This window comes from Mandrillus leucophaeus, unplaced genomic scaffold, assembly GCF_000951045.1.
Source record: "Mandrillus leucophaeus isolate KB7577 unplaced genomic scaffold, Mleu.le_1.0 Scaffold35, whole genome shotgun sequence".
NCBI lineage: Eukaryota > Metazoa > Chordata > Mammalia > Primates > Cercopithecidae > Mandrillus > Mandrillus leucophaeus.
Window position 1 is genome coordinate 1,483,670 of NW_012103698.1, and position 25,804 is coordinate 1,509,473.

The 25,804-nt window shown below is 40.5% G+C and overlaps 2 protein-coding genes across 5 annotated transcripts in view; both read left to right on the forward strand.

The window, feature by feature from the left end:
• The window catches only part of TMEM87A (transmembrane protein 87A), a 66,402-nt gene extending 60,012 nt beyond the window's left edge, over positions 1-6,390 (forward strand). For all 3 annotated transcript variants that reach the window (XM_011989250.1, XM_011989251.1, XM_011989252.1), the window contains one exon: positions 5,181-6,390. In XM_011989250.1, coding sequence (XP_011844640.1) covers positions 5,181-5,222 — 42 coding nt within the window. In that variant the 3' untranslated portion in view covers positions 5,223-6,390. The remainder of the gene's footprint in view (positions 1-5,180) is intronic.
• A 2,204-nt stretch (positions 6,391-8,594) lies between these two features.
• The window catches only part of VPS39 (vacuolar protein sorting 39 homolog (S. cerevisiae)), a 46,863-nt gene continuing 29,653 nt past the window's right edge, over positions 8,595-25,804 (forward strand). Inside the window, exons 1-6 of one of the 2 annotated variants that reach the window (XM_011989255.1) lie at positions 8,595-8,841; positions 17,279-17,344; positions 23,137-23,169; positions 23,671-23,735; positions 24,406-24,448; positions 25,303-25,397. In XM_011989255.1, the coding sequence (XP_011844645.1) occupies positions 8,769-8,841; positions 17,279-17,344; positions 23,137-23,169; positions 23,671-23,735; positions 24,406-24,448; positions 25,303-25,397 (375 nt within the window). In that variant the 5' untranslated portion in view covers positions 8,595-8,768. The remainder of the gene's footprint in view (positions 8,842-17,278; positions 17,345-23,136; positions 23,170-23,670; positions 23,736-24,405; positions 24,449-25,302; positions 25,398-25,804) is intronic. The other variant, XM_011989256.1, reaches the window with a different exon arrangement.

Genomic DNA, 25,804 nt, shown 5'->3' on the forward strand with positions numbered 1-25,804 from the left:
ACAAAACATACAAAAATTAGCCAGAGATGGTGGCATACACCTGTAGTCTCAGCTACTTGGGAGGTGAAGTGGGAGGATCACTTGAGTCCTGGAGGCAGAAGTTGCAGTGAGCTGAGATCATGCCACTCCAGCCTGGACAAAAGAGTGAGACCCCATCTCAAAGAAAAAAAAAAAAAAGAATTGTGGCCTGAGTTCATGGAAACTAGTTCTGGACATGTTCTGGATATTAGGTCATTATAGAATTTTTGTTTGTTTTTGTTTTTTTTTCAGGAAGCCTTTTGGAAGCATCTTGTCTGATTCTGATTCATTGTGTTGAATTGGCTGCTAAAAATGATTTGTTCATTTCTCACTGACATGATATTTGATACAGCATGTACAGTATCAAATTCCTTAGCTGTTCTATGCATTGAAATAATTGAGAACTCTACCATTCAGATTTGAACCTATCTGCCAAACACTTTGCTTTCTGCGGTATATTCTACTGTTCTCACATCTCCCTCTTGAGGTCTTCCTCTGCTAATTAGTTGCCTTTAGGGCTTCCCTTTGACTTCAGCTCTCCATGAGCTGCTATAAGCAGAGAAGGCTGATTAAGTGAAACCTGATTGTGCCCTTCATGGGAATGCAAGTTTGCTATAGTAATTTGGTGGCACTGAGTTCAGCCATCTGTTCATATTTTCCTCTGTGAAAACACTGTGCAAGAGTTTGCAAGTATACATAAGGCTTTCTTGTGGCAAGAAAACATAATGATATCTACCCTCTTAACAATTCCTTTAGTGTACATTACAGTATTGTTAGGTATGAGCACAATGTTGTACAGCAGATCTCTAGAACATTTTCATCTCGTTTAACTGAAATTTTATGCCTGTTGAATAGCAACTCTTCCTTTCTCCCTCCCTCAGCCCCTGGCATCTACCGTTCTTCTTTCTGCCTTTGAGTTCTATTTTAGATAACTCATAGAAGTGGAATCATGCAGTATTTGTCCTCCTGTGGCTTGCTTATTTCACTTAGCATAATGTCTTCAAGATTTATCTAAGTTGTAGCACGTGTCAGAATTTCCTTCCTTTTTAAGGGTGACAAGTATTCCATTGTATATATGTAACATGTTATCGTCATCCATTTATCTGTCAGTGGACACTTAGGTTATTTCTATACCTTGGCTATTGTGAATAATGTTGCAGTGAACATGGGAGTGCACATTTCTCTTTGAGATCCTGCTTCATTTCTTTTAGGTATATATGCAGAAGTGGGATTACTGGATTATATGGTAGTTTTTTTTTTTTAATTTTTTGAGTAGCTTTCATACTGTTTTCCATAGTGATTGCACCATTTTACATTTCCACCAGCGAGGCACAGGGGTTCCAATTTCTTTCTTCGCCAATATTTGTTATTTTTTGTTTTTTGATAATGGCCATCCTAACAGGTGTGAGGTGACACCTTGTGGTTTTGGTTTGTATTTCTCTGATGATTAGTTATGATGAGCATTTTTTAATATACCTGTCAGCCATTTGGAAGCCCTCTTTTGAGAAATGTCTCTTCCAGTCCCTGTCCCAGTTTCTAATCAGGTTAGTTGATTTTTTTTGCTGTTGAATTGTAGGGGTTTCTTATATATTTTGGATATTAATCCTTATCAGAAACAGTCCTATGCCACATTTCAGTCAGCAACAGACCACATATATGACAGTGGTCCCATAAAATAATAGTGTATTTTTACTGTACCTTTTCAATGTTTGGATATCTTTAGGTACCCAAATACTTACCATTGTATTCCAGTTGCCTTTGGTATTCAGTACAGTAACATGCTGTATAGGTTTTTAGCCTAGAGCAATAGGTTTATACCATATAGCCGAGGTATGTAGTAGGCTATATAACATCTAGATTTGTGTAAGTATATTCTGTGAAGTTCACACAACTATGAAATTGCCTAATGACACAGTTCTTAGAATGTATCCCTGTCATTAAGTGATACATGACTGTATGTGGTATGCAAATATTTTCTCCAATTCTGTAGGTTGCCTTTCGTTCTGTTGTGTACTTCCCTTGCTCTGCAGAAGCTTTTTAGTTTGATGTAGTCCCATTGGTCTGTTTTGCTCTTGTTGTTTTGTGCTTTTGGTGTCATAGCCAATAAATCACTGCCAAGACCAATTTCAAGAAACTTAGGTTGTCTTCTAGGAGTTTTGTGGTTTACAGATCTTATGTCTAATTCTTTCATCTATTTTGACTTGGCTAAGTCTTTAATCTATTTTGAATTGATTTTTGTGTATCATGAAGATGAGTTACTTTCATTCTTTCTCATGTGAATATCTAGTTTTTCCAGCACCATTTGTTGAGGAAACTATCAGTTTCCCCACTGTGCAGTGTTGTCTGTCTTTTCGAAGATCAGTTGACCATATATGTGTAGTTTTATTTCTGGGCTTTCTATTTTGTTCCACTTGGTCATAGTGTATGATTCTTTTAATGTGCCGTTGAATTCTGTTTTCCAGTGTTTTGTTGAAGATTTTTGCGTCTGTGCTCATCAGGGATATTGGCCTGTCGTTTTCTCTTCTTGTCATGTCTTTGGCTTTGGCATTAGGGTAATGCTGGCCTCATAGAATAAGTTTGGAAGATCCTTCCAAATACATTTTTTCCTCTTGAATTTTTTTGAAAGAGCTTAAGAAGGATTAGTGTTACTTTGTCTTTAAATACTTGGTAGGACTCAACTAAAGAAGCCATCTGGTCCTGGGCTGCTTTTTTGTTGGGGTGTTTTTGATTACTGATGGAATCTTCTTTCTTGTTGTAGGTCTTACCAGGTTGTGTTTTTTCTTCCACCCCCACACCCCCGATTTTCTATTCTTTGATGATTCAGTCTTGGTAGGTTGTGTACTTCTAGGAACTATGTATTTTGCTCTAGGTTATCCAATTTGTTGGCATACTTTTTAAAATGTTTTGTATGTTTTTGTTGAAATTCTTACTTTGTTCATGCATTGTTCTCCTGAGTTTGTTGAAATCTTCATGCTAGTTATTTTGCATTCTCTTTCAAATAATTCCTATACTTCTGTTTCATCGGGGTTGGTTTCCAGAGATTTATCTTCCTTTGTTTGGGCCATGTTTCTCTGATTCTCCATTTTCCTTAATTCCTTGTGTTGGTTTCAGTGCATTAGAAAAAAACAGTTACCTTTCCAGTGTTCATGGACTGGCATTGTACAGGAGAACACCCTCACCAGTCATCCTGCATGGAGATTCTGAGGACCTCTCTAACCCACTCTGTATTATATCTTTTCTGGACTTCTGCATATATATTCCCAATCAGAGGGATTTGCTGGGTTTTTCCCTCCCCAGGAATTTATAATCTCTTGCTCCCTTTTGTGTTCATCTGCTGTATCATGGGTCTCCTGGAGCCAGTGGCATAGCCCAGCTCTTTTTTATTTATACTGACCCCAGGCACCTAAAGTATACTGGTCCCATCTGTGCTTCAAACCATTCCCTACAGAAAGTATTCCCTCGGGTAACCTCTTACAAAGTTGGAACATTTTCACAGTCCAACTCTCCTCCCTAGGGAAAAGCTGGGATTTGGGGATGTTGGGGATTCTAACTGCTTACTCTGCACTGAGCTGGGGGAGGGGCTGTGGTGCGCTCATACTTGCTAGTCCAAACTTCCACTTTTGATTTCAGCAACTTCCAACCTGGGCCCTTTGTTGTTAGCTCTCGGATTCAGGCAAGACAGAAAACAGTCTCTTGTGCAGGTTCCAGAAAAGTCAGAATGTTGGGTGTACATTCCAGTCATTTCCTTCCCTCTCCAAAGAGAAGCTGGGAGCTGAGGGTTTCCACCCTATCATGTGGTACTGTACTGGGTCCATGGGAAGGGAAGAATTATGGCAAGAGGGTGCCTCAGACTCTTCTGCTGACTTTGATACAGCTGGTTTCATGCTCTCCGATAGTGCAGAAGACTCTCAGCTGGTTTCTGGATTTCTCACAAAGGGAATTTTTCCATGTGTTACTGAATCAGTGTGTCTTAGGGGGAAGGAGGGTCCAGGACTTCCTGTTCTGTCATCTTGCTGACATCACTTTCTCCAAGGCCTTTTTTTCACTTAAAACTGAAAAAGAACTTAAATGAATTACAGGAGAAACAATATACATGATGGACCAGGAATCAAAATGGCATAAGGCTCTTCAACAACATCTTTGGAAGCCAGAACAAAGCCTTTGAATTATTTTCAACCTAGAATTCTGTACTCAACTAAACTATCCTTATGAGGGTAAAATAAAGATGTTTCCAGCCACACAAGAAGTAAAATAATTGATGTCCTATATGCAGTTTCTGAGGAAAGCAGTAGAAAATGTTCTCCACAAAAATGAGGAAGCTAAGAAAAAGACTTGGGATCTAGGAAATAAAGGGTCCAACACAGACAAGAAAAATTCCCAGTCTGATGTAAGAAATTCTCAGGTTGGCAGCTGGGCAACAGGCTTGGATGGAGTAGAGAACAGAGAGCATTGGAAAGGATATTTTTAAGAAAAAGGGAAACATCTATAGATTATCTGATGTGATTGATTATATTCAAAAAGGATTTGTAGTTCTGTCGGTTTGTGATACAACAGTGAGAGGTACTTAGCAAATGAAGCAGAAGAAAAATGAAAATTAACTCTAAGGTATAAAATTGCCTAAGAAGGGAAATTTAATGGTAGTGCATTAATTATTTTAATTGAAATGGGATACTGTAAATACTATATTAAATTAAATGTAATTTTATTTTTTACATGATTTATTAAAATTGTAGTAAAAAACACATAAGAAATCTACCCTCCTAACCATTCTAAAGTGCAAAGTGTTAACTATGTGCACATCTTTGCCCTCATCCTTCACTGGGTCTTCAAGTTAAATTCCTGAATTAGAGGAAGTACACATTTTTATTAAAGCCTAATCTTATGTAAATATTTGTTTAGTCATCTTAACTGACTCTATACATTTCCTTCTGAGTGCTGATTTGCTGTCCAGAAGCCTAGAGCTTTTGATTTAGTTGTTCTTGGGTGAGGTCTGGACATCTGTAGGTTCAAAATCTTCATAAATGTTTAGGAACCATTTCTCTAAACATTTAATTAACATAAACAAGTACTCGTGGAAGATGTTTGCTTGGATAGTCTATATAGAAGCTATTTGGAATATAGATCAGTTTAACCTAATATACTTAAACCTTTTTTGTCCCTAGGAACGAATGATCACACACTTTGAAAGGTCCAAAATGGAGTAAGGAATGGGAAGATTTGCAGTTAAAGATGGCTCCTATCAGGGAAGAGATCAGCATCTGTGTCAGTCTTCTGTACGGCTCCATGGGATTGAAGGAAGCAATGACATCCTGATCTGTTCCTTGATCTTTGGGCATTGGAGTTGGCAAGAGGTGTCAGAACAAAGAGAACATCTTACTGAAAACAAGTTCATAAGATGAGAAAAATCTGCAAGCTTCATATTTACAACACTGATGCCCCCTTTCCTCCCAGACTCTGACTGGATGTTCATGCAACTTAAATGTGTTGTTCCTGAACTTTCTGTAATGTTTCATTTTTTTAATCTGACAAACTAAAAAGTTTAACGTCTTCTAAAGGACTGTCATCAACACCATAATATGTAATCTCCAGGAGCAACTGCCTGTAATTTTTATTTATTTAGGGAGTTACATAGGTGATGGGGGAAATTGTTAACTACCTTTAATTTTCCTGGGAAGTCAAGGTTACATCTCGCAGAGGTTGTTTTGAGAAAAAAGGGCCCTTCTGAGTTAAGGAGCCATAATTCTGTGAGTGATCAAAAGAAAGAAAAAAGAAACTGTTACAGTATGATTCAGATCATTTAAAAAAGCAAAATCAAGTGCAATTTTGTTTACAAATGGTGTATATTAAAGATTTTTCTATTTCAGATGTACTTTAAAGAGAAATATTAGCTTAACTCTTTTGACATCTGCTATTGTGACACATCCCATTGCTGGCAATGTGGTGCACACTCCGAAACTTTTAACTACTGTTTTGTAAGCCTCCAAGGGTGGCATTGCAGGGTCCTAGGCAATGTTTTGCTTGCCTTTATGCAGAGAGGTGCTCCAAGTGCTGTGATTGAGCACCATGCTAGAGGAACTGTAATGCTTCAGAAGTGGTAGCTTATACAAAGGAAACAGGTCCTGCTGGCTTAATTTAAACAGTTATTGCATGAAGTAATGTGGAGGCCCTGGACTGCTGCTCATTCTTTAGGATGGACTGTTCTGGTATCTGGTATTGGTTTAGAGCCTGTTTATAAGGGACATCACAAGGTGATGGGATTCATTTGAAGCACTCTATTTCTGTTTTAATGGTTTTATTCAATTTTGCCTTCCCAAGATTTTTGTTCTACATAAAAAGTTCATGCCACTTTTTAATATAAAAAATTTAACAAAATTAATGGATTTTTCTCATTTTTTTCAAACTTTTTCTGAAGACCGTTTCTCTCAAACTTATGAAACATTTCCTTCCATGGCTTTTATTCTAGATTATCTTGTTTTCTGTTAAAACCAATGACCACATGACCACAATCTTCACTAACTCATACTACAGTGAAAGTGTTAACCCTTAGATAGTTTCTCTACAACTCTTTGCTATGGTGATTTTAAAAAAAGTTTCCTGGGAAGTATCTCTGAGGAACTGCAGTCTGAAGAACTGACTATATTCTCATGCTAATTCATTAGCCAAAGGCTGGTGGTATTATTGCATGCTGCTATTGCATATTAAAACTTAGCAGATGAATAATAGTTGTAATGCAGCAAGATAGTTGGTCAAATTATTTTTTTAGGCTGGTTTGATGTTGACTTGAGACTAGGAAAAAAAAAAACAAAAAAAACCCTTGTGTTAAGCAGGAGTGTATAGTACAAATTCTATAGCTTGGGCCCTGATAATTCTGCTTACAGCTCTCTGTATTACTGGGAGTGGATATAGTGTGTCATTTCTTAGGACAGGTTCAGAAGAAATTTATAGCTTTACACTAATCTGTAAAACAATATAAACCTTAGGGTTTTGGGCCTGAACGAAAAGGTACTAGACCTTCTTCCAGCACAACAGCTGGTAATTCTAAATTTTTAAGAAGGTGATCAGCCTCTATGGTGAAAATCAGCTGTAACACAGGATTTGTTTAGCAATTTTTGTGTTTATGACTACTTGAAAGTGTGCTTTCACTTGATTATCAGAACAGCATTTGTTAAGATGGGACAAGTATTCCTAGTTTACATATGAAGAAATTGATAACTGTGTAAAAATAAAATGACCAGGACCAGTTTTTTTGGCTTCATATCATAGACTTACTCTTTTTCTTTTACATTTTTGCTTTAAACCCAAATGCTTAATTTTTTGACCTATCTGATGTTTTCCTAGGGGGAAATTACCAGATATAGATCATTCTTGCAGCTCAAACTAAGTTTTGTTGTTTTTTAAGTCTTCAAGGGGAATACTAAGGTAACCTCAGACAGTACAGGTCCCGGGTCCTGTAGGAGGAAGAGCCATGACACCTTCCTAAAAGGAATATTAGGATGTAAGACACAACTTGGGAAAGTTGAATTGGTAGGAATGTGATCATCAAATTAAAAGGAGGCTTATTTCACTCCCTTTCAAGAGTTAGTGAATCATCTGTTGCCTAAACTCTTGCTACTCAAAATGTGATCCAGGGACGAGCAACATCTGGGAGATTTTTGATGCTCAATTGAGGGTCTTACTCTGGTCCTACTGAATCAAAAGAGGCATTTTAACACTGTCTCTAGGTGATTTGTATGCACATTAAATTTGAAAAGCATTGGCCTCAAATGGTTCTCAGGGTGATTTTGCCTTCCAGAGGACATACAGCAAAGAGACATTTTTATACCTCTGTAGGGAAGATACTGGCATCTGGTGGGTGGAGGTTAAGGATACTGTTAAACACCTTACATTGCACAGAACATGCCCCCTCCCCCAACAAGAAATTATCCTGTCCTAAAGGTGGGTAGTGGTACCACTGAACAACCCTAGCCTAAGATGGTGGTTCTCAAGCTTTTAAATGCATGGACTCACCTTGGGGTTTATTAAAACATAGATTACTGTTCCTTCCAGAGTTTCAGATTCAGTAGAACTGGGATGGGCCTGAAACTTTGCATTTCTAACAAGTTCACAGGTGCTGCTGCTACTGCTGTTCTTGCTGGTCTAGAACAACCATGAAAGCATAAAGGTAAGGTGCTTGTACTAATTGGGATATAATGGTAATACTAAAGCTACCATTTATTGAGAGCTTAGTGTGTGTCAGGTGTTGCTAAGCGCTCACGATACTGGATCACAGGTATTTACACAAATCATTTTGCAGATTAGGAAAGTATGGCATCGAAATATTAAATTTTCTAAATCACAGCGAATTTCCTAATTGGTAGAGCTCCGTCTGAGGTCTGACGCCAAAGGCCGAGTTTTTAACCATCACACCCATTGCCTAAAACAGTTCTAAGATTAACAGTTTGTTCCTTCTATGGTAAGCCCATGGCTACTCGGGACAGAGTGGCTCTGGGTCAGAGTGACAATGGCAACTCAGCAACAAGTCAATTCCTTGACAGTGCACCGGGAGGAAGGGGCGGGACTTCGGCTGCGGAAGGGGCGGGCCTAACCAGCAGGAAGTCCGGGGTTGACGATGGCTGTGTTGTTGAAGGGGCTGTAGCTGGGGGGCATCCTGGCCGGATCCCGGTCTACTCTTAGCCCAGCCTCGTTCCGGACCCCAACCCGGCCCGGAACACTGTGGGCGAGACGGCGGTGGCGACTCTCCCCTTGCCGCCATGCACGACGCTTTCGAGCCAGTGCCGATCCTAGAAAAGCTGCCTCTTCAAATCGACTGTCTCGCTGCCTGGGGTGAGCCGAGGGGCCGCGGGGCCGAGGCGGAGTCAGCACGGGAGCGGCCCGGATCTTTTCTGAGGCCGGGGAAGTGGACAGGCGTTCATCCATGTGGGCTTCGGTTGGATGCTACCCGAGAGGGGCTTGGGATGAGAGAAAGCAGAGAGATGACCACCGGCTGTAGACATCGATGTCTATGGGGCTGCTTGGGTGATCCCAGTGATCCAGTCATTTAGGGGAGTTCCCCTTGCTCTTGCTGCCTGTGCAGAGTGAGAGGATGAGCTTTCCTTTTTAATTGTGCTCAGCTTTAGCCCGTTTTGATTCCCAAGAAGTCTTCATTTTAGAGGGCCAAAGCAGTAAGAAGTTCTCAGCCTGCCAGGGGCTTGAAGTTGTCCAGATGTTTGTGTTGTTTTCTAGATGAAAGTCAACCCTGGTTTTGGGGGCATAGAACAAGTTAACACCATATGCTATTTTTTCCCTATAGTGATCACTCGTTCACTTCTCATTCCTGTAGGGAACTCATGTAGTTAGCTAACCTTTGAGTCTAGCCAAGTGGTTGATTACCTTATATCCAAAGTGTCCAAGTTACCTAACTCTGTAGGCGGAAGAGTTTCCAGACTGTCATGAAACCTAATCCATAAAAACTAGCATAGTCCTTTTGGGATTGACTGGTGCAGAAGGCAGGGACAGACATCTCTTGTGTGCTCTGAAATACAAATGAAGGTTTCAGGGATAACGGTGAACATTGTGCTCTTAACTATGAGTGACTGGTTTGATACCAGCCCCCAAAGACCAAGGAGATCATTTCTAACTTTCCTCCTAATATTTAGGTCCTAGAAATCAAGGACCATAAAAAGATGATTCAGATCCCTTAATCAGATCTTATACTGGGCTACATAGGTAACCATGATGGGCCTCATGGAATCTTGGTGTGTCTGATATTATGTGCATCAGCTGTTCACAGTGTCACCGAGTCATCCTTGCAGAGTTCTTCATGACTTCTTCTGTAGGGTCCTTTCATGAAGAATTTTCATGTTAATGTGCACCCTTCCTCCTTTAGCAGCTCTGGGTCTCTTTAAAATCACACCTCCACAGTAAGCAGTTCTAGTCCTTTGGGTCAAGAGGAGAATCCTATTTCCTCCAGACATCTCAAGAAAACCAATTTCTGTCATTAAATGCTCTCATTAAACATTTAAATAGAGGAGGAGAAAGTTTTTAAATGAAAGACGTGACGCTGCATGAAGGGATTAATTCCCCCATTGCTTCATCAGATATACATATTAGGTGCCTACATGGGCCATTCTCTTTGCTAGGGACAGTAATACAATGATGAATAAGAAACGGTGCCTGTGCTCCTAGGACACACATTGGGGGGATAAAGACATGTGAACAGATTATGATACTAGAGACGTATGCTGCCTATTATTGCAACATGGATGAGGGGGTACCCAACTCAGCTAAGGACATGTTTCTGAAAGGGATTAAGGATTAATGCAGCTGTTGCCACACTTGACTTAGCCCGTCAGAATCCTTGACTCCGATCTCCTGTTGGACCATTAGCACATAGTGCTCCTAGACTCTCAGTAACTCCACTTTGTCACAGTAAAAATTCCTTGCACCTGTGGTTTTCAGGAACACAGTTTTGAAATGATAGGTAGCTTTTGGCCTTCCTTGATCACCCACCAAACAGGAGAAATGCTCTTTGCTTCCTAAGGTGCTTTGATACACATTAGGTTACAAGAGGCCATTAACTGCCTCCTGCTTCAAAAGTGCTTTATTTCCAGATTTGAGCAGCAGTAATTATTGCTGTTTCTAGTCATTACCCCTTTTTAACTACATTGTGCCTTTGGATGCAAAGTTCGTCCAGGAATTTCCAGAGGCAGGTCACACAGGGCCAAATAATATTTAAGGTGTAAATGTCTTAGAGACAACATACTCTGTCTCCTAGGAAATAGAAATCAGGGGGGCTGGGCGTGGTGGCGCATGCCTGTAATCCCAGCACTTTGGGAGGCCGAGGCAGGCGGATCACGAGGTCAGGAGATCGAGACCATCCTGGCTAACATGGTGAAACCCTGTCTCTACTAAAAATATAAAAAATTAGCCGGGCGTGGTGGCAGACGCCTGTAGTCCCAGCTACTTGGGAGGCTGAGGCAGGAGAATGGCGTGAACCCAGGAGGCGGAGCTTGCAGTGAGCTGAGATCGCACCACTGCACTCCAGCCTGGGCAACAGAGCGAGACTCCATCTCAAAAAAAAAAAGGGAAATCAGGGGAACATGATGAGGGTGATTTCTTTCTAAACTCCAAATATGTATAATCCTGCTGCCTTTTCAGCATCTTCATTTGGATGTCTCATAGCATAACCAAAACAGTTCTTGATTCCTCTCCCCTCAAACATGCCTGTCCTCCTGTATCTTACATCTCAGCAAGTGGCATTTCTATTTACCTCTTTGACTAAGGCCAAAAGCTTTGGAATCGTTCCTGACTTCTTTCATTCTGTTTTACACTATATCCCATCTATCAGCAAATCTTGTGTGTTCTACCCCTAGAATAAATCTGAAATCCAGTCATTTCTGTCTTGATAATTACTACTCTTGAAGGCACCATCATCTGTCACCTGAATTACTGTAGTAGTCTTCTCATTGACCACCCTATGTTTGCCATTGTGCCATTTTCAGTTTTTTATCTACCAGGTAGAGTGAAACTTTGAAAACCTAAATCTGATTCCATCCTCGGCTCAAAACCCTCCCATGGTATTACGTCACAACTAGAATAAGTTCCAAAGTCTTTACCCTGTCTGGCAACATCTGACATGCTGAGGCCCTGGTAACTTCCCTGTTTCCTGTGCACTTACCTCTCACGCCTTTCTGGTACCAGTCCCACACAGCCTTCCTTGTTCCATCAGTGCACAAAGCACATACCCACCTCAGGGCCTTTACACTTGCTGCTTCCTCGGCCTGCCACTCACTTACCTTTGTATATATGGTTCATTCCTCATTTCACTCAGTTCTCTGCTGAAATGTCACCCAAATCAGCGGAACCTTCCCTACGTATCCTATATGAAAGAGATTGCCACATCCACCACTGTGCTGTTTTCTTAGCTTTATCTTCTAATCATGGGTCACCATCTACTGTTGTTTTGTGTATTTAATTATTATCGCATCTCTCACTCCACATTAGAATATAAGTTCCCTCAGGGCAGGAACTTTGTTTTCTACATTGCTGTATCCGGAGTACCTAAAACGTTTCCTGACTCATGTTGATATGAATAGTAATAGCTTGCAGTTGTTAAATGCTAATCTGTATTAGGCTTTTATAAAATAAGACTCCATTTTACAGAAGAAGGACCTGAGGCTTAGATAATTTAAGAAATTTTTCCAAGGTCACATGTCCTGTAAATCATGTCTGCTTCTAGAGCCTGGTTCCCAAACTTGAATGTATATTCAAAGCCTGTAAAAAAAATGCAGACTTCATGTGTATATATGAGTATCTGTATGTCCATATATATGTACATACCTATATTTTCCAGAGAAACAATGGAAAGATAACTCAAAAATTACTAAAATGATGCCCATAGCAGAAGGGAGAGGAGAGGATAAGATGGACAATGATAGAAATTAGACTTTTCATCGTTTTAGCTTTGGAACTACAAAAATGTTTCATAAAAACAAATAATAAAATTTTATTTTATTTTATTTTATTGTTATTATTTTTTGAGACCGAGTCTCGCTATGTCGCCCAGGCTGGAGTCCAGCAGTACAATCTCAGCTCACTGCAACCTCCGCCTCCCAGGCGTGTACCTGTACAAGCCATTGTTGTGCCTTAGCCTCCTGAGTAGCTGGGATTACAGGCGCCTACCACTATGCCTGGCTATTTTTTGTACTTTCAGTAGAGACAGGGTTTCGCCATGTTGGCCAGGCTGGTCTCAAACTCCTGACCTCAGGTGATCCGCCCACCTTGGCCTCCCAAAGAGCTGGGATTACAGGCGTGAGCCACTGTGCCCAGCCAACAAAATTAAATTTTAAAATGTAGATTTCAGAGTACCACCTCAAAGCCATTGAATCTGAATCTCCATGTGCAGGGCCATTTTTAATAAGTCCAGGTGATTCTAATGCAGCTGACTGGGGGCTTATGCCCAGATGAGAAGTACTGTTATTTGCCATGTTACCCAACGAAGGGAAGTGACTACTATCTTATTCATCTTTGTGTTCCCTGCAGTGGCCAGCATTGGGCCAGAAATGGAATTTATTACATGAAGCTGGACTGCATTGCACTGTTGGAAGGAGTTCCATTAGGGTAATTATGAGCAACAGGGCCTAGCCCTCCTTCCCAGGAGGAATTAAGTCAACCTGTGGCTCAGGGTTAGGCTGTCAGGAGTTTTCCAGGGCTGATACTGCTTTGCTTGTGTGTGCGTTATGTGTTTGCGTAGTATGTCTCGCTTTCTGTTGTGTGTTACTGTCTTGAGTCTCAGAAGGGTCTGTCCACCCCATGCTGCACGTGCTCTGCAGGCTTGTCGTTCTCTGTGTTGTGCATGCACAGCTGTATTAAATAACGTGTCTTAGAGCATGGAGGACCCAACATGGGACAGGTCCTCTGGCTGATGGCACATTTAATCAATCAGGTTGATTTAAAAGTTTTCAGTGAATTTAATACGTCAGAATGATTCCCTTTTATGACCAGTAGAATAGACATTTGATTTTTTTTTTTTTTTTTTTTTTTTTGTTTCACACTTGTCACCTAGGCTGGAGTGCAGTGGCGCAACCTCTGTCTCCTGGGTTCAAGTGATTCTCCTGGCTCAGCCTCCCGAGTACCTGGGATTACAGGTGCTCGCCACCACACCTGGCTAATTTTTTTTTTTTTTTTTTTTGAGACAAGAGTCCTGCCCTGTCACCCAGGCTGGAGTATAGTGGTGCGATCTCAGCTCACTGCAACCTCTCCCTCCGGGGTTGACACGATTCTCTTGCCTCAGTCTCCTGAGTAGCTGGGATTACAGGCACACACACCATGCCCAGCTAATTGTTTTTGTATTTTTAGTAGAGACAGGGTTCCACTATATTGAACTGGTCTTGAACTCCTGACTTCAGGTGATCTGCCTGCCTTGGCCTCCCAAAGTGCTGGGATTACAAGCGTGAGCCACCACACCTGGCCTAATTTTTGTATTTTTTAGTAGAGATGGGGTTTCACTATATTGGCCAGGCTGGTCTTAAACTCCTGACCTCCGGTGATTCACCCACCTCGGCCTCCCAAAGTGCTGGGATTACAGGTGTGAGCCACCATGCCCGGCCCCTAGACATTTGATTTTTAAAAATGTTTTGACATGTCTTAGTTTGAGTTCACAAGAAAAAAAAGTAAATTAATCTAAAAATCTATTGGCAACAAACATTTCAATAAAAATGGAAAATAGACTCTTGAATGTCATGTTTAGGAATTTGACTTCATATTTTGGTAGTGTAGCTTCTTAAGATTTTTTAAGCCCCAGTGTGACAGCTTCAGAGATCTGCTCTAAGATAACTGACAGCAAATGTGAGAGAATGCATGGAGTGAATGAGACCAGTTGAAGCTGTCACAGGGGTCCCTGGAGAGACTCTACAGGAGGAGGCTGTCATGAGGAACCATTAGAGGTAAAATTGATAGACCCTGGCCAACTTGGGAGGAAGCTGAGGCTATTAAAATAGATAAAGAAAAACAGGAACTGGCGGGGACTTGGGGGACAGAGTGGAGAGAGAAGGATGGGGAAGATGGTGAACATTATGTTGGCCTTTTGTTTTGGTTACAGATTTTTATGCATGAGGGGATTTTTTTAAAATTTCCACTTCATTTTATTTATATCTGAAATATCAGTGGGTGGCCTAAAAATCAACTTTAGTATTGCCAAATTGCCTGATATCATGATATCTATAAATAAAATTCTAAAGATAATATCTTTTACAAAGCAAGCATTGCAAAATGAATTCTTTTACTTTTTCATGTTCTGTCCCAGCATAAATCTCCAGCCTTCATTAGAGCTGCTGTTATTTCTGATTTCAACTTAATGTTATTAAGAGCACACAGTGTTACTTTTTGTGACCTGCCTTTCCTTTAAGACCACAAATCAAAGAAAGTAGAATCACTCTGTTTTTCTGGATGCCTAAGAACATCATCCTGGAGAAGTATTACTGATCCTTTAGATAAAGAATGTAGATGCTGACCTGTTTTAATAAATATAACTACTGTGTTTCAGACAACCTTTGACTGACACCCATTCTTTTGACATGGGTGCCTTAGTAAGTACATCACAGCATGTGGTTGGGAATCAGACAAATTGGGGTTGGGATCCCACATCTGCTGCTTGCCACATGTGTGACTCTGGAAAAGTTATGTATTCCCTAGGCCTCAACTTCCTCATCTATAAAATGGGGATTGGAAAAAAGGACTTACTTCAAGGGATAGTTGTGAGGATTAGTGAACTAACAGATGTGCTTAGCATTTCCTGAAACACAATACATGTGCAATAAAAGTTATCTATTTGTCCCATTATGCAAGATTTTATTTTGCAGAGATCCAGAATCAACAGAGTTTATGAAAGGAATGAGGGACCTTTATGTTATCAAAAAGTGAAGGAAGTATCTGTACATGCTTACCTTCCTCGAATGACGTAATTTGGGTCTGTCAGGGTAGTTATTTAAACTCTTTCGGAGCCTCTTTTTACCTAGACCAGTGCCTCCCACAACGTGGTCCTTCAACCACCAGCATCAGCATCATCTGGGAAGTCGTTAGAAATGAAAATTCCTGGGCCTACTTTTAGACCTACTGAATCAGAAGCTCTGGGGTAGAGCTTAGCATTCTGTTTTAACAAACTCTCAAATAATTGTGATACACTAAAGTTTAAGAACCACTAGCCTAGACCATCTTTTAAAATGTACAATTTGCCTGGGCACAGTGGCTCACCCCTGTAATCCCAACACTTTGGGAAGCTGAAGGGGCATTGCTTGAGGTCAAGAGTTGGAGACCAGATTGGGCAATATTGTGAGCCCTCATCTCTATAAAAATTTTTAAAAAAATAACTGAGCGTGGTTGTGCATGCCTACAGTTGTTGCCACTCGGGAGGCTGAGGTGGGCATATCACTTGAGCCCAGGAGGCAGAGGCTGCAGTGAGCCATGATCACACTCAGGAGGCTGAGGTGGGAGGATCACTTGAGCCAGGGAGGTGGACGCTGCAGTGAGCCATGGTCACGCCACTGCTATCTAGCCTGGGCGACAGTGTGGAACCCTATCTTAAAAAAATAAAAGTTTTTTAAAAAGTGTACAATTAAATGGTTTTTAGTACATTCACAGAGTTGTGCAACTATCACCACAATTAATTTTAGAACATATTCATCACTTTCAGAAGAAACTCGGTACCCATTAGTATTTACTTTCCATTTTCCCCCAAGCCCACCAACCCTGGGCAAGCACTAATCTTTCTACCTCTGTGGATTTGCCTACTCTGGACATTTGATATAAATGGAATCATGTGGCCTTTTGTGGTCTGGCTTCCTTCAGTAAGCATCATGTTTTCAGATGCATCTATGTTGCAGCATATATCCATACTTCCTTTCTTTTCATTGTTAGCTAATATTCCATTATATAGACATGACACATTTTGTTTATTCATTCATCAGTTGGTGGACATTTGGTTTGTTTCCATCTTTTAGCTATTACAAATAATACTGCTGTGAACATTTGTGTACAAGTTTTTGTGTAGAATATGTTTTCATTTCTGTTGGGTGTGTACCCAGGAGTGGAATTGCTGGTTCCCAGGGTAGCTATGTTTAGCCTTTTGAGGAACTGCGAGACTTTTCCAAAGTGGCTGTCCCATTTTACATTCCTGCCAGCAGTGTATGAGGGTTCTAATGTCTTTATATTCTCATCAACACTTGTTATTAAATATTTTCTACTAGACTATCTTTTGAGATAATGAATTCTGTAAGCCTATTACACTATATCATTTATTTTCCTGAAAGTAAAAGCATTTAAAGGATGCCTCTTAGCTATTATTTCTGAGGTTGGATACCTGGTTTCACATTTGTACTTCCATTTTGTGATTTTATAAACTTTCATCATATTCTTTTTAGCTGAATTTAAAAATATAGATCTAAAGATATGTATCTTAATATAAGTATATATAAAATAAAAAATAAAAATCAATCATTTAATCTTAAACATACAAAGCCCTTCTGTCTTTTTTATTAGTTTAATATTAATTGAGCCAGTGACATTTTTATCCTCTGATATGTCTAGCCTAGTAATTATTCAATAAATGTATTTTTAATTGGTTGATTCTCAAACATGAGTATAAACATTCCTTAGCTTTGCAAAACACCTGCTATCAAAAGCAACTCATTTTCTTGACACATTGATTTCTGATTGCAAGCCCCAGCTAAAGAAATAGGGTTATACTCAAGCTGACTGACCTTTCTCAAAGCTGTTTTTTTTCCAGAGGAATGGCTTCTTGTGGGAACCAAACAAGGACATCTTCTTCTCTATAGGATTCGGAAGGACGTTGGTAAGTGCGTATTGCTCATGAAAAATAATAATAATAATAATGTTTTAATAGTCAGCTAGTATACAACGGTAAAATCACTTATTCCTGGACCATTGAAAGAGAGAGTGAAGGTTAGAGGGAGCACGGTGGGAAAATGGGGAGAAGACTTGAGAATGTCTAGGGCTTTTCTCCTTCAAACTGTATTGCCCTACCTACATCTGGGAGGTGAGGATGAGTTGCTGGTTTACTTATTACTGAATTACTTATTACCGGTAGTGAGTCTCTACGAAAAGAGGAGGTGGTGGTTTTCCTCCTCTTTTCTTAGAGACTCACTACCGGTAATAAGAAATACTATTAATGGGAATAAGATTCCTGTATATATGGTGTGGTGGTAGGAAAAAAAATTAGGAAACATTGGTTTAAAATATCTTGTTAGCTTATGAGGGGTAGACCAGGAAGAGAGGACCAGGGTTTGTGTTCATGTGCACTTCCCCCGGCTGCGTGACTGTGAGCAGGTTCTTTCCAACATCAGTTTTCTATAAACTCTGTCTCACGAAGTTCTTGGGGCAGATGCAATAATAGGCTTGAAGAAACTGTGAAAACTAAAGTTCTAATCAAATGTGACTGTCAGTAACGTAGAGTAATAACTAAAGTATTTGAAATGTATTCTGTTAAAGACTGTTTTTTAATTGGGGCAGAAAGTACCTCACTGCCCTTCCCTGTTTTCATTTTTGTGCTCTCTTTATGGAGAATAGATGTGTTTAGGTATTATGTCCTGAAGCCACTCTACAGAAATCTGCAGTTAATTTCATACCTTTCAATCTACTATATATTTCTCTGATAAATAGCTTAAGAGACAGCTTAAGATAAATAGAGCTCTCTTTTGGAACCTGGAGCAAGGGTAACATTGGGGAAAAAAGCACCTTACCAGTGCACCCGGCAAAGAGGAAGATATCCTGGTCAGTTTCTGCAGCAGGGTAAGAAAATAAACCAGAGAACAAAATAGAGAATTTATTTCATTTCCAAGTTTTTCAACTGTCCTCTAAATCAGGGGTCAGCAAACTTGTTCTGAAAAGGTCCAAAGAATAAATATTTTAGGCTTTGCAGTGTTGTAAGTACTTAACTCTGCCATTGTAACATGAAAGCAGCTGTAAGCAATATATAATGAATAGGTGTGGTTATGTTCCAATAAAACTTTATTTACAAAAACATGCAAAGGCCTCAATTTGGCCCTTGGGCAGTACATTGTTGATGTTTGTTTTAATGTTTTAAATTTTTAATTCTTGGCCAGGCGAAGTGGCTCATGCCTATAATCTGAGCACTTTGGGAGACTGAAGTAGGAGGAATTATTGAGGCCAAGAGTTCGAGACCAGCCTGGGCAACATAGCGACACCCTCTCTACTAAAAATTAGCTGGATGTGGTGGCACGTGCTTATAATTCCAGCTGCTCTGGAGGCTAAGCTGAGAGGATCGCTTGAGCCCAGGAGGTTGAGGCTGCAGTGAGCTGTGATCACACCATTGCTCTCCAGCCTTAGCAACAGATCTTGTCTCGAAAAAAATTTTTTTTTTTAGTTCTCAGAGCCAAAATATTTGCATTCTGTGATATTTGCCTGGTCCATAATTTTAAAATTAAGCTCACATTTTAATTTTAAAGCTAAAAATGCTTATCTTATTCAGCATTCAACAACTGTTTTTTGACTCTCTACTTTCAGATGTAAGTGGTGATCAGAAATTGAAAACAAGACTTTACAAATGAAGTCTTTCAACACAGTATAGACCTAAACTGGTAATATGAGCGTTAATCTGGCTTGGAACCCTGGTGGTGACTATTCCTTGCTCTGTGATCATTTTATCATGTCAACTTTGACAAATTAGTTAATGTTCCTGGGCCTCAGTTTCTCCATAGGTAGCTTAAATATAGACAATTAGGAAATCAAACTCTGATTTGAAACTTTTTCTTCAAGAAATGTCATTTTTCCCTGTACTCTTGGTGAGCAGTGTAGTTCTGGCCCAGCTCTGGCCTGGTGTGGGCCAGAAATAGACCTGGGCCTGTGTAAATTAGTTCTAGGATTAGTTTGGTTTCTAGATTTGAGATATTTCAAGCCTAAATAGATCTATGGGTAGACTGTCTTTCTGAGGAAAGGGAGGGGACAATAGGGTTAAGAAAAGACTAGGGCTAGGGATCGTGGGCTCTGATCTGATCTGAGTCATTTCCCTGGAGCTCAGTTGAGCCAGTGACATTTTTATCCTCTGATATGTCTAGCCTAGTAATTATTCAATAAATGTGTTTTGAATTGGTTAATTCTCAAACATGAATATAAACATTTCTCAACAGACATCTCTAGGCTTCATTTTACTCCTTTATTTTTTGAGACAGGGTCTTGCTCTGTTGCCTCTAGGCTGGAGTGTAGTGGCGCTATCCTGACTCACTAGCCTCAACCTCCTGGGTTCAAACCATCCTCCCACCTCAGCCTCCCAGGTAGCTGGGACCACAGGCACACACCAACATGTCCAACCCATTTTTGTATCTTTTGTAGAGATGGGGTTTCGCCAGATTGCCCAGGCTGGACTTGAATTCCTGGGCTCAAGTAATCTGCCCACCTCAGCCTTCCAAAGTTCTGGGACTACAGATGCGTGCCACAATGCCCAGCTAATTTTTATATTTTTTTAGAGACAGGGTTTCACCATCTTGGCCAGGCTAGTCTGGAATTCCTGACCTCAAGTGATCCGCCCACCTCAGCCTCCCAAAGTGCTGGGATTACAGGCGTCAACCACTGTACCCAGCCCAGTCTACTCTTATATTGAACTGAGAGGGGTTAGATTAGTTCATGTCTGAGGCCTTTACAACTCTAGGTTTATTTCAGTCGTGCTGAGCAGCGTTCTCAAAGTGTGGTCTCTAGACCCCTGGGGATCCCCAAGATCCTTTCAGAGGACCTACAAGGACAAAACCAAGTTTGCAAAAACACTGAAACATTTCATTTTTTTTTTCTTCCACTGTATTGACATTTACAATGATGGTGCAAAAGGAATGGTGATTAAAACTGGTGGGCACCTGAACACAAATCAGAACAGTAGCACCTAACTTCAAATAGAGACTTGAAAAAAACAAGAAAAAAAAAGTGGTACCAAGCTGTACTAATAGTCATTGTGTAATTCTCACCATGTGCTCACCGTGGGTTTTTGTTTGTGTTTGTTTGAGATGGGCTCACTCTGTCACTCAGACTAGAGTGCAGTGGCACAATCGTGACTCACTGCAACCTGTAACTCCTAGGCTCAGGCGATCCTCCTGCCTCAGCCTCTCAAGCAGCTAGGACCACCAGCACACACCAGCATGCCCAGATAGGTTTTACTCCTCATAAAGATGAGGTGTCTCTTGTTGCCCAGGGTGGCCTCAAACTCCTTGCCTCAAGTGATGGGTTGTTGTTGTTTTTTCTTTTCTTTTTTTTTGAGACGAAATTTCACTCTTGTCACCTAAGCTGGAATGCAATGGCGCAATCTCGGCTCACTGCAACCTCCCCCTCCCAGGTTCAAGCAATTCTCGTGCCTCAGCCTCCTGAGTAACTGGGATTACAGGCGCTCACCACCACACATGGCTAATTTTTGTATTTTTATTAGAGACAGTATTTCTCCATGTTGGCCAGGCTGTTCTTGAACTCCTGACCTCAGGTGACCTACCTGTCTCGGCCTCCCAAAGTGCGGGGATTATAGATGTGAGCCATCACGCCCGGCCAGTTGTGTGTGTGTGTGTGTGTGTGTGTGAGAAAGCTAGTTTCACTTAAGAATGTTCTTGGTTAGGCAGTAAAAGTTGTTATTTTTATTGTATTTTGACTTTTGGCAACACATCTTTTTAGTAATCTCTTGTGATATAATGAGAAGTACACATACAGTACTTCAGCTGTGTGCTAAGGCGTGAAGTCCGATGGCTGTCTTGAGGGAAAAATGCTTGTGTGATTGAGTTATGAGCTAAACTGGCTGCTTTTTTCATGGAGGATTGTTTTTGTTTGAAAGAATGACAGGTTGTGGTTTTTTCAGACCATTTGGATATTTGGAAGGTTTTTTTTGTTTTGTTTTGTTTTGTTTTTAATGAGCAAAGGGAATCTGTTACTTTAAGGTAAAGGAACTGGCAGTATTTGTTGTGAACAATAAAGTTAGAGCTTTCAAGAAAAAAAATAGAATTGTGGAAAACTTGTGTTCACTCCACTGAGTGTGACAGCTTCTCCATAATTAAAGATTTTTTTCTGATGAGATTGGGGGTGATAATAATGAATGTCATTTTTTAACATCCTATAATGAAATGTAGGTCTGGATTGGAAAATCTGCATAACTCAGTAAACCAACATTTTCCAGATGACGAATGCATGAAGTTTTAAAATCATGTGTGAGTAAAAGATACATTCAAAGTGTAAGGTAGACCAATGTTTTTTGACGTGACAGAAAATGAAAAGTTCATTGACAAGTATGAGATTTCACTTTACGAGAAATTACATTTGTTAAGTGTTGGTATAGTGTCAAAGAAGAATCTGAAAAATCTATTAAAGTACTTTTCCCTTTTCAACTGTATATCTACATGAGGACAGATTTTTTGTCATATACTTCAATCAAAACAAATTAAATTATCAAAACAGATTAAATGCAGAAGCAGATGTGGGTTCTTACTTATGGGGTTATTGTTATTTTTAAATACATACATGTTGTTAAGTGTATTTAAATTTCTAATGTAAATATTCATGTATATAATCCCCAAAAGAGTTCTTTGAAGTCCTCAGTAATTTTTAAGATATCAAGATTTGGAGAAAAAAAAGTTTAGGAATCTCTGCCTTATAAAATTCTATTTGTAAAGAGAATTATAGGCCTGGAGCAGTGGCTCACACCTGTAATCCCAGCACTTTGGGAGGCCGAGGTGGGTGGATCGCCTCAGGTCAAGAGTACAAGACCAGCCTGGCCAACATGGTGAAACCCCGTCTCTACTAAAAATATAAAAATTAGCCGGGCGTGGTGACACATGCCTATAATCCCAGCTACTCCAGAGGCTAAGGGCACAAGAATTGCTTGAACCCAGGAGGTGGAAGTTGCAGTAAGCTGAGATCGCACCACTGCAGTCTGGTCTGGGCAACAGAATGATACTCTGTCTCAAAAAAAAAAAAAAAAGGAGAATTATTAAGTGCAATAATAAGGCGCTTTGAAGTGTAGGAAGTGTCTGAATTGTTTTTTTTCCTCATGAAATGTAACAGCAGAATACCAGGGCACACTCCCTGCAACTTTAGGGCCCTTTCTTCATCCCCTCTACTGAGGGACACATGGAAGAAGTGAGACCAGCTTTGGTGACATGAGTTGTTATGGCTGCCCCAAAGAGTCTCCCTGATTCCCAGAGGGCAAGGGCAGAGCTAGCTGTGGGGAACAATTCGGGTCAGCAGTACGAGCATCCTGTCCATGAACTAGAAGGCAGGTAGCAGGGCGTGGGCTCAGGGCACAGGCTTTAGAGTCAGCCTGGGTTTGCTTGTAGGCTCCCTCACTGGCTGTTACCTAACTGCTTTACCCCTCAGGGCCCTCAGATATGAGCTTGGAATAATAATACCTACTTCTTGGGAGTTGTGAGTTTACAGAAAAAAAAAAGTATAAATTTTTAAACCCAGAACCCAGTATGTAGTTATTGCTTAATGATAGCTGCTCTGATGATGATGATGATGATGATGATACTTACTCTCTTTTTGACTCATTGGTGACTTCTGAGGCTGAATATTTTTGTCATCCCCAGCAAGGCTGAATTCACATGTTTTTATGGTATATAACTTTCTTCCCCTTTTTTGTAACAGTGCCAGCAGCTGTAGCATCACCTGAAAGTGGCAGTAAGTGTAGACGCATTGAATTGCCTTAGCTCTGGAGATGGGTTTGAGTGTTTGCTCTGTCTCCATGACACAGGACTTAGAGTAGCTGCTGGAAATTAGTTGGTCTAGATCTGAGGATGCTTTGGGCTGGGTTTCATGGCTTGGGCTCTTATATTTGACTGTTACTTTTTACACTCTTCCTTGTGGAACACTTTGCCAAGGTACTGATTTTGCAAGATAAGATCTTCAGACTCACAAGTACCTTGCAGCTTCAGTAAACTTTGTGTGATCCTTTCTGCTGATGCCGAGTGAAGGTGCATGAAACGCTCTGCTCTAAAATTGGAGTTGAAAGCATCTTACAGTGCTCGTAAGACAGCTGGCTATTTAGATCTCTGATTTTTAGTCTTTCAGGAACTTCTAAAGATTTATGTAGGACAGCAGTATGGAACAGTATTTTTCTAGTAGTGGTTTTTATATGTATCCCTGTATTTGGAACTTCCAATGTTTATTTCTTTTCCATAGGTTGCAACAGATTTGAAGTGACACTAGAGAAATCCAATAAGAACTTCTCCAAAAAAATTCAGCAGGTAAGCAGTGATGGCAGTCCTCACAAGAATATTTGACTTATATGAGACCCTGTCAGACTAGGATTTTGGTAATGTTATTTATGTATTTATGTATGTATGTTTTTTTTTTTTTTTTTTTTTTTTTTTTTGAGATGGAGTCTCGCTCTGTCACCCAGGCTGGAGTGCAGTGGCACGATCTTGGCTCACTGCAAGCTCTGCCTCCTGGGTTCACGCCATTCTCCTGCCTCAGCCTCCCGAGCAGCTGGGACTACAGGCGCCCGCCACCACACCCAGCTAATTTTTTTTATTTTTAGTAGAGACGGGGTTTCACTGTGTTAGCCAGGATGGTCTTGATCTCCTGACCTCGTGATCCACCTGCCTCGGCCTCCCAAAGTGCTGGGATTACAGGCGTGAGCCACCACGCCCGGCTGGTAATGTTATTTATTAACTCCGAATCCTCTTCTCTTTGACCTTCCATTTATCCAGGGGTCTCTGCCCATATATCATGTGCCTGAGATCCTCTCTCACAAGCAGAAATGATAATCACAGAAATTATAATGCCCAGAAAAATAAGTGAGAGCCCTGTAACTGGATAGGCTCCGTGGTCCCTTTTTAGTACTGTTATTGAATGAACATTTGCTAAACCTTGTCAGAAATGTTTAATTGAGCCTCATGATTTGCTGTTTTCCAGATCCATGTGGTTTCCCAATTTAAGATTCTGGTCAGCTTGTTAGGTAAGAAAAGGAGTTGCATTTGTATCCTGTGTTTAAAAAGAAAAGAGATGACTAATTAACCCTTTCATGGTTAATTTGATAGTGGTTACTTAACAACGAACAGGCGTGTTCCAAACCTGGTATAACAGGGTACATGGGTAATAAAGGCAGCAGCATCCTCCATAAACTCGAACTCCGCTCTCCAAGGAGTCTCACTTTATTCATTCATTCATTCATTGATCAAATATTTATTGAGCCTATTCTATGCAAAGTCTGGACTAGACATTGGAGATACCAAGTTCAGTGAGACATCGTTGCTATCTTTGAGATTTACGTTCTGATTACAAAGACTAAATGACAAGAAGTAATCACGATACAATGTGGTAAGTTACAGTGGCATGATCTCAGCTCACAGCAGCCTCTGCCTCCTGGGTTCAAGCAATTCTCCTGCTTCAGCCTCCCGAGTAGCTGGGATTGCAGGCACCCACCACCATGCCCAGCTAATTTTTGTATTTTTAGTAGAGACAGGGTTTTACCATGTTACCCAGACTGGTCTCAAACTCCTGACCTCAAGTGATCTGCCTGTCTCGGCCTCCCAAAGTGCTGGGATGACAGGCGTGAGCCACTGTGCCTGGCCAAGCTCAAATGTTTAAGGAAGAAAATATCCAAGTTTAGAAGACCAAGTGACCTTTTAAATGTTTTGTGCTGGTTATAGGTGAGAATGAATCATCTTAGTGAAACTGAAAGTACATCTTCAGCCAACATCTGCCATTTGCTTCTTCTAGATGTTAACACAGTTACTTTTTTTGCCTCGATAGTGGCTATACTAGAGAATTATTATCATTGATTCTGATGTTATACCTCCTCCCAAACAGAAAATAACATTTATGTCCATGACCTATTGACATTTCAACAAATCACTACGGTTTCAAAGGCAAAGGGAGCATCACTGTTTACGTGTGACCTCCAGGTAAGTTTACCCGAGATAAAATTTAGCTTTATGCTTTAATCAATACAATCTTTCCTACATCATTCCTACCATTAGATGGGAAGAATGACATTGATGATCCATACCCAACGGAGACTCCGAAGATAATTTTTATTTTTTTTCCTGAGACAGAGTCTTGTTCTGTCGCCCAGGCTAGAGTGTAGTGGCATGATCTCAGCTCACTGCAACCCCTACCTCTTGGGCTCAAGTGATTCTCTTGCCTCAGCGTCCTCTGTAGCTGGGACTATAGGCATGCACCACCATGTCCAGCTATTTTTTGTATTTTTTAAATTAGAGATGGGGTTTCACCATGTTGGCCAGGCTGGTCTCGAACTCCTGACCTCAGGTGATCTGCCTGCCTTGGCCTCCCAAAGTGCTGGGATTACAGG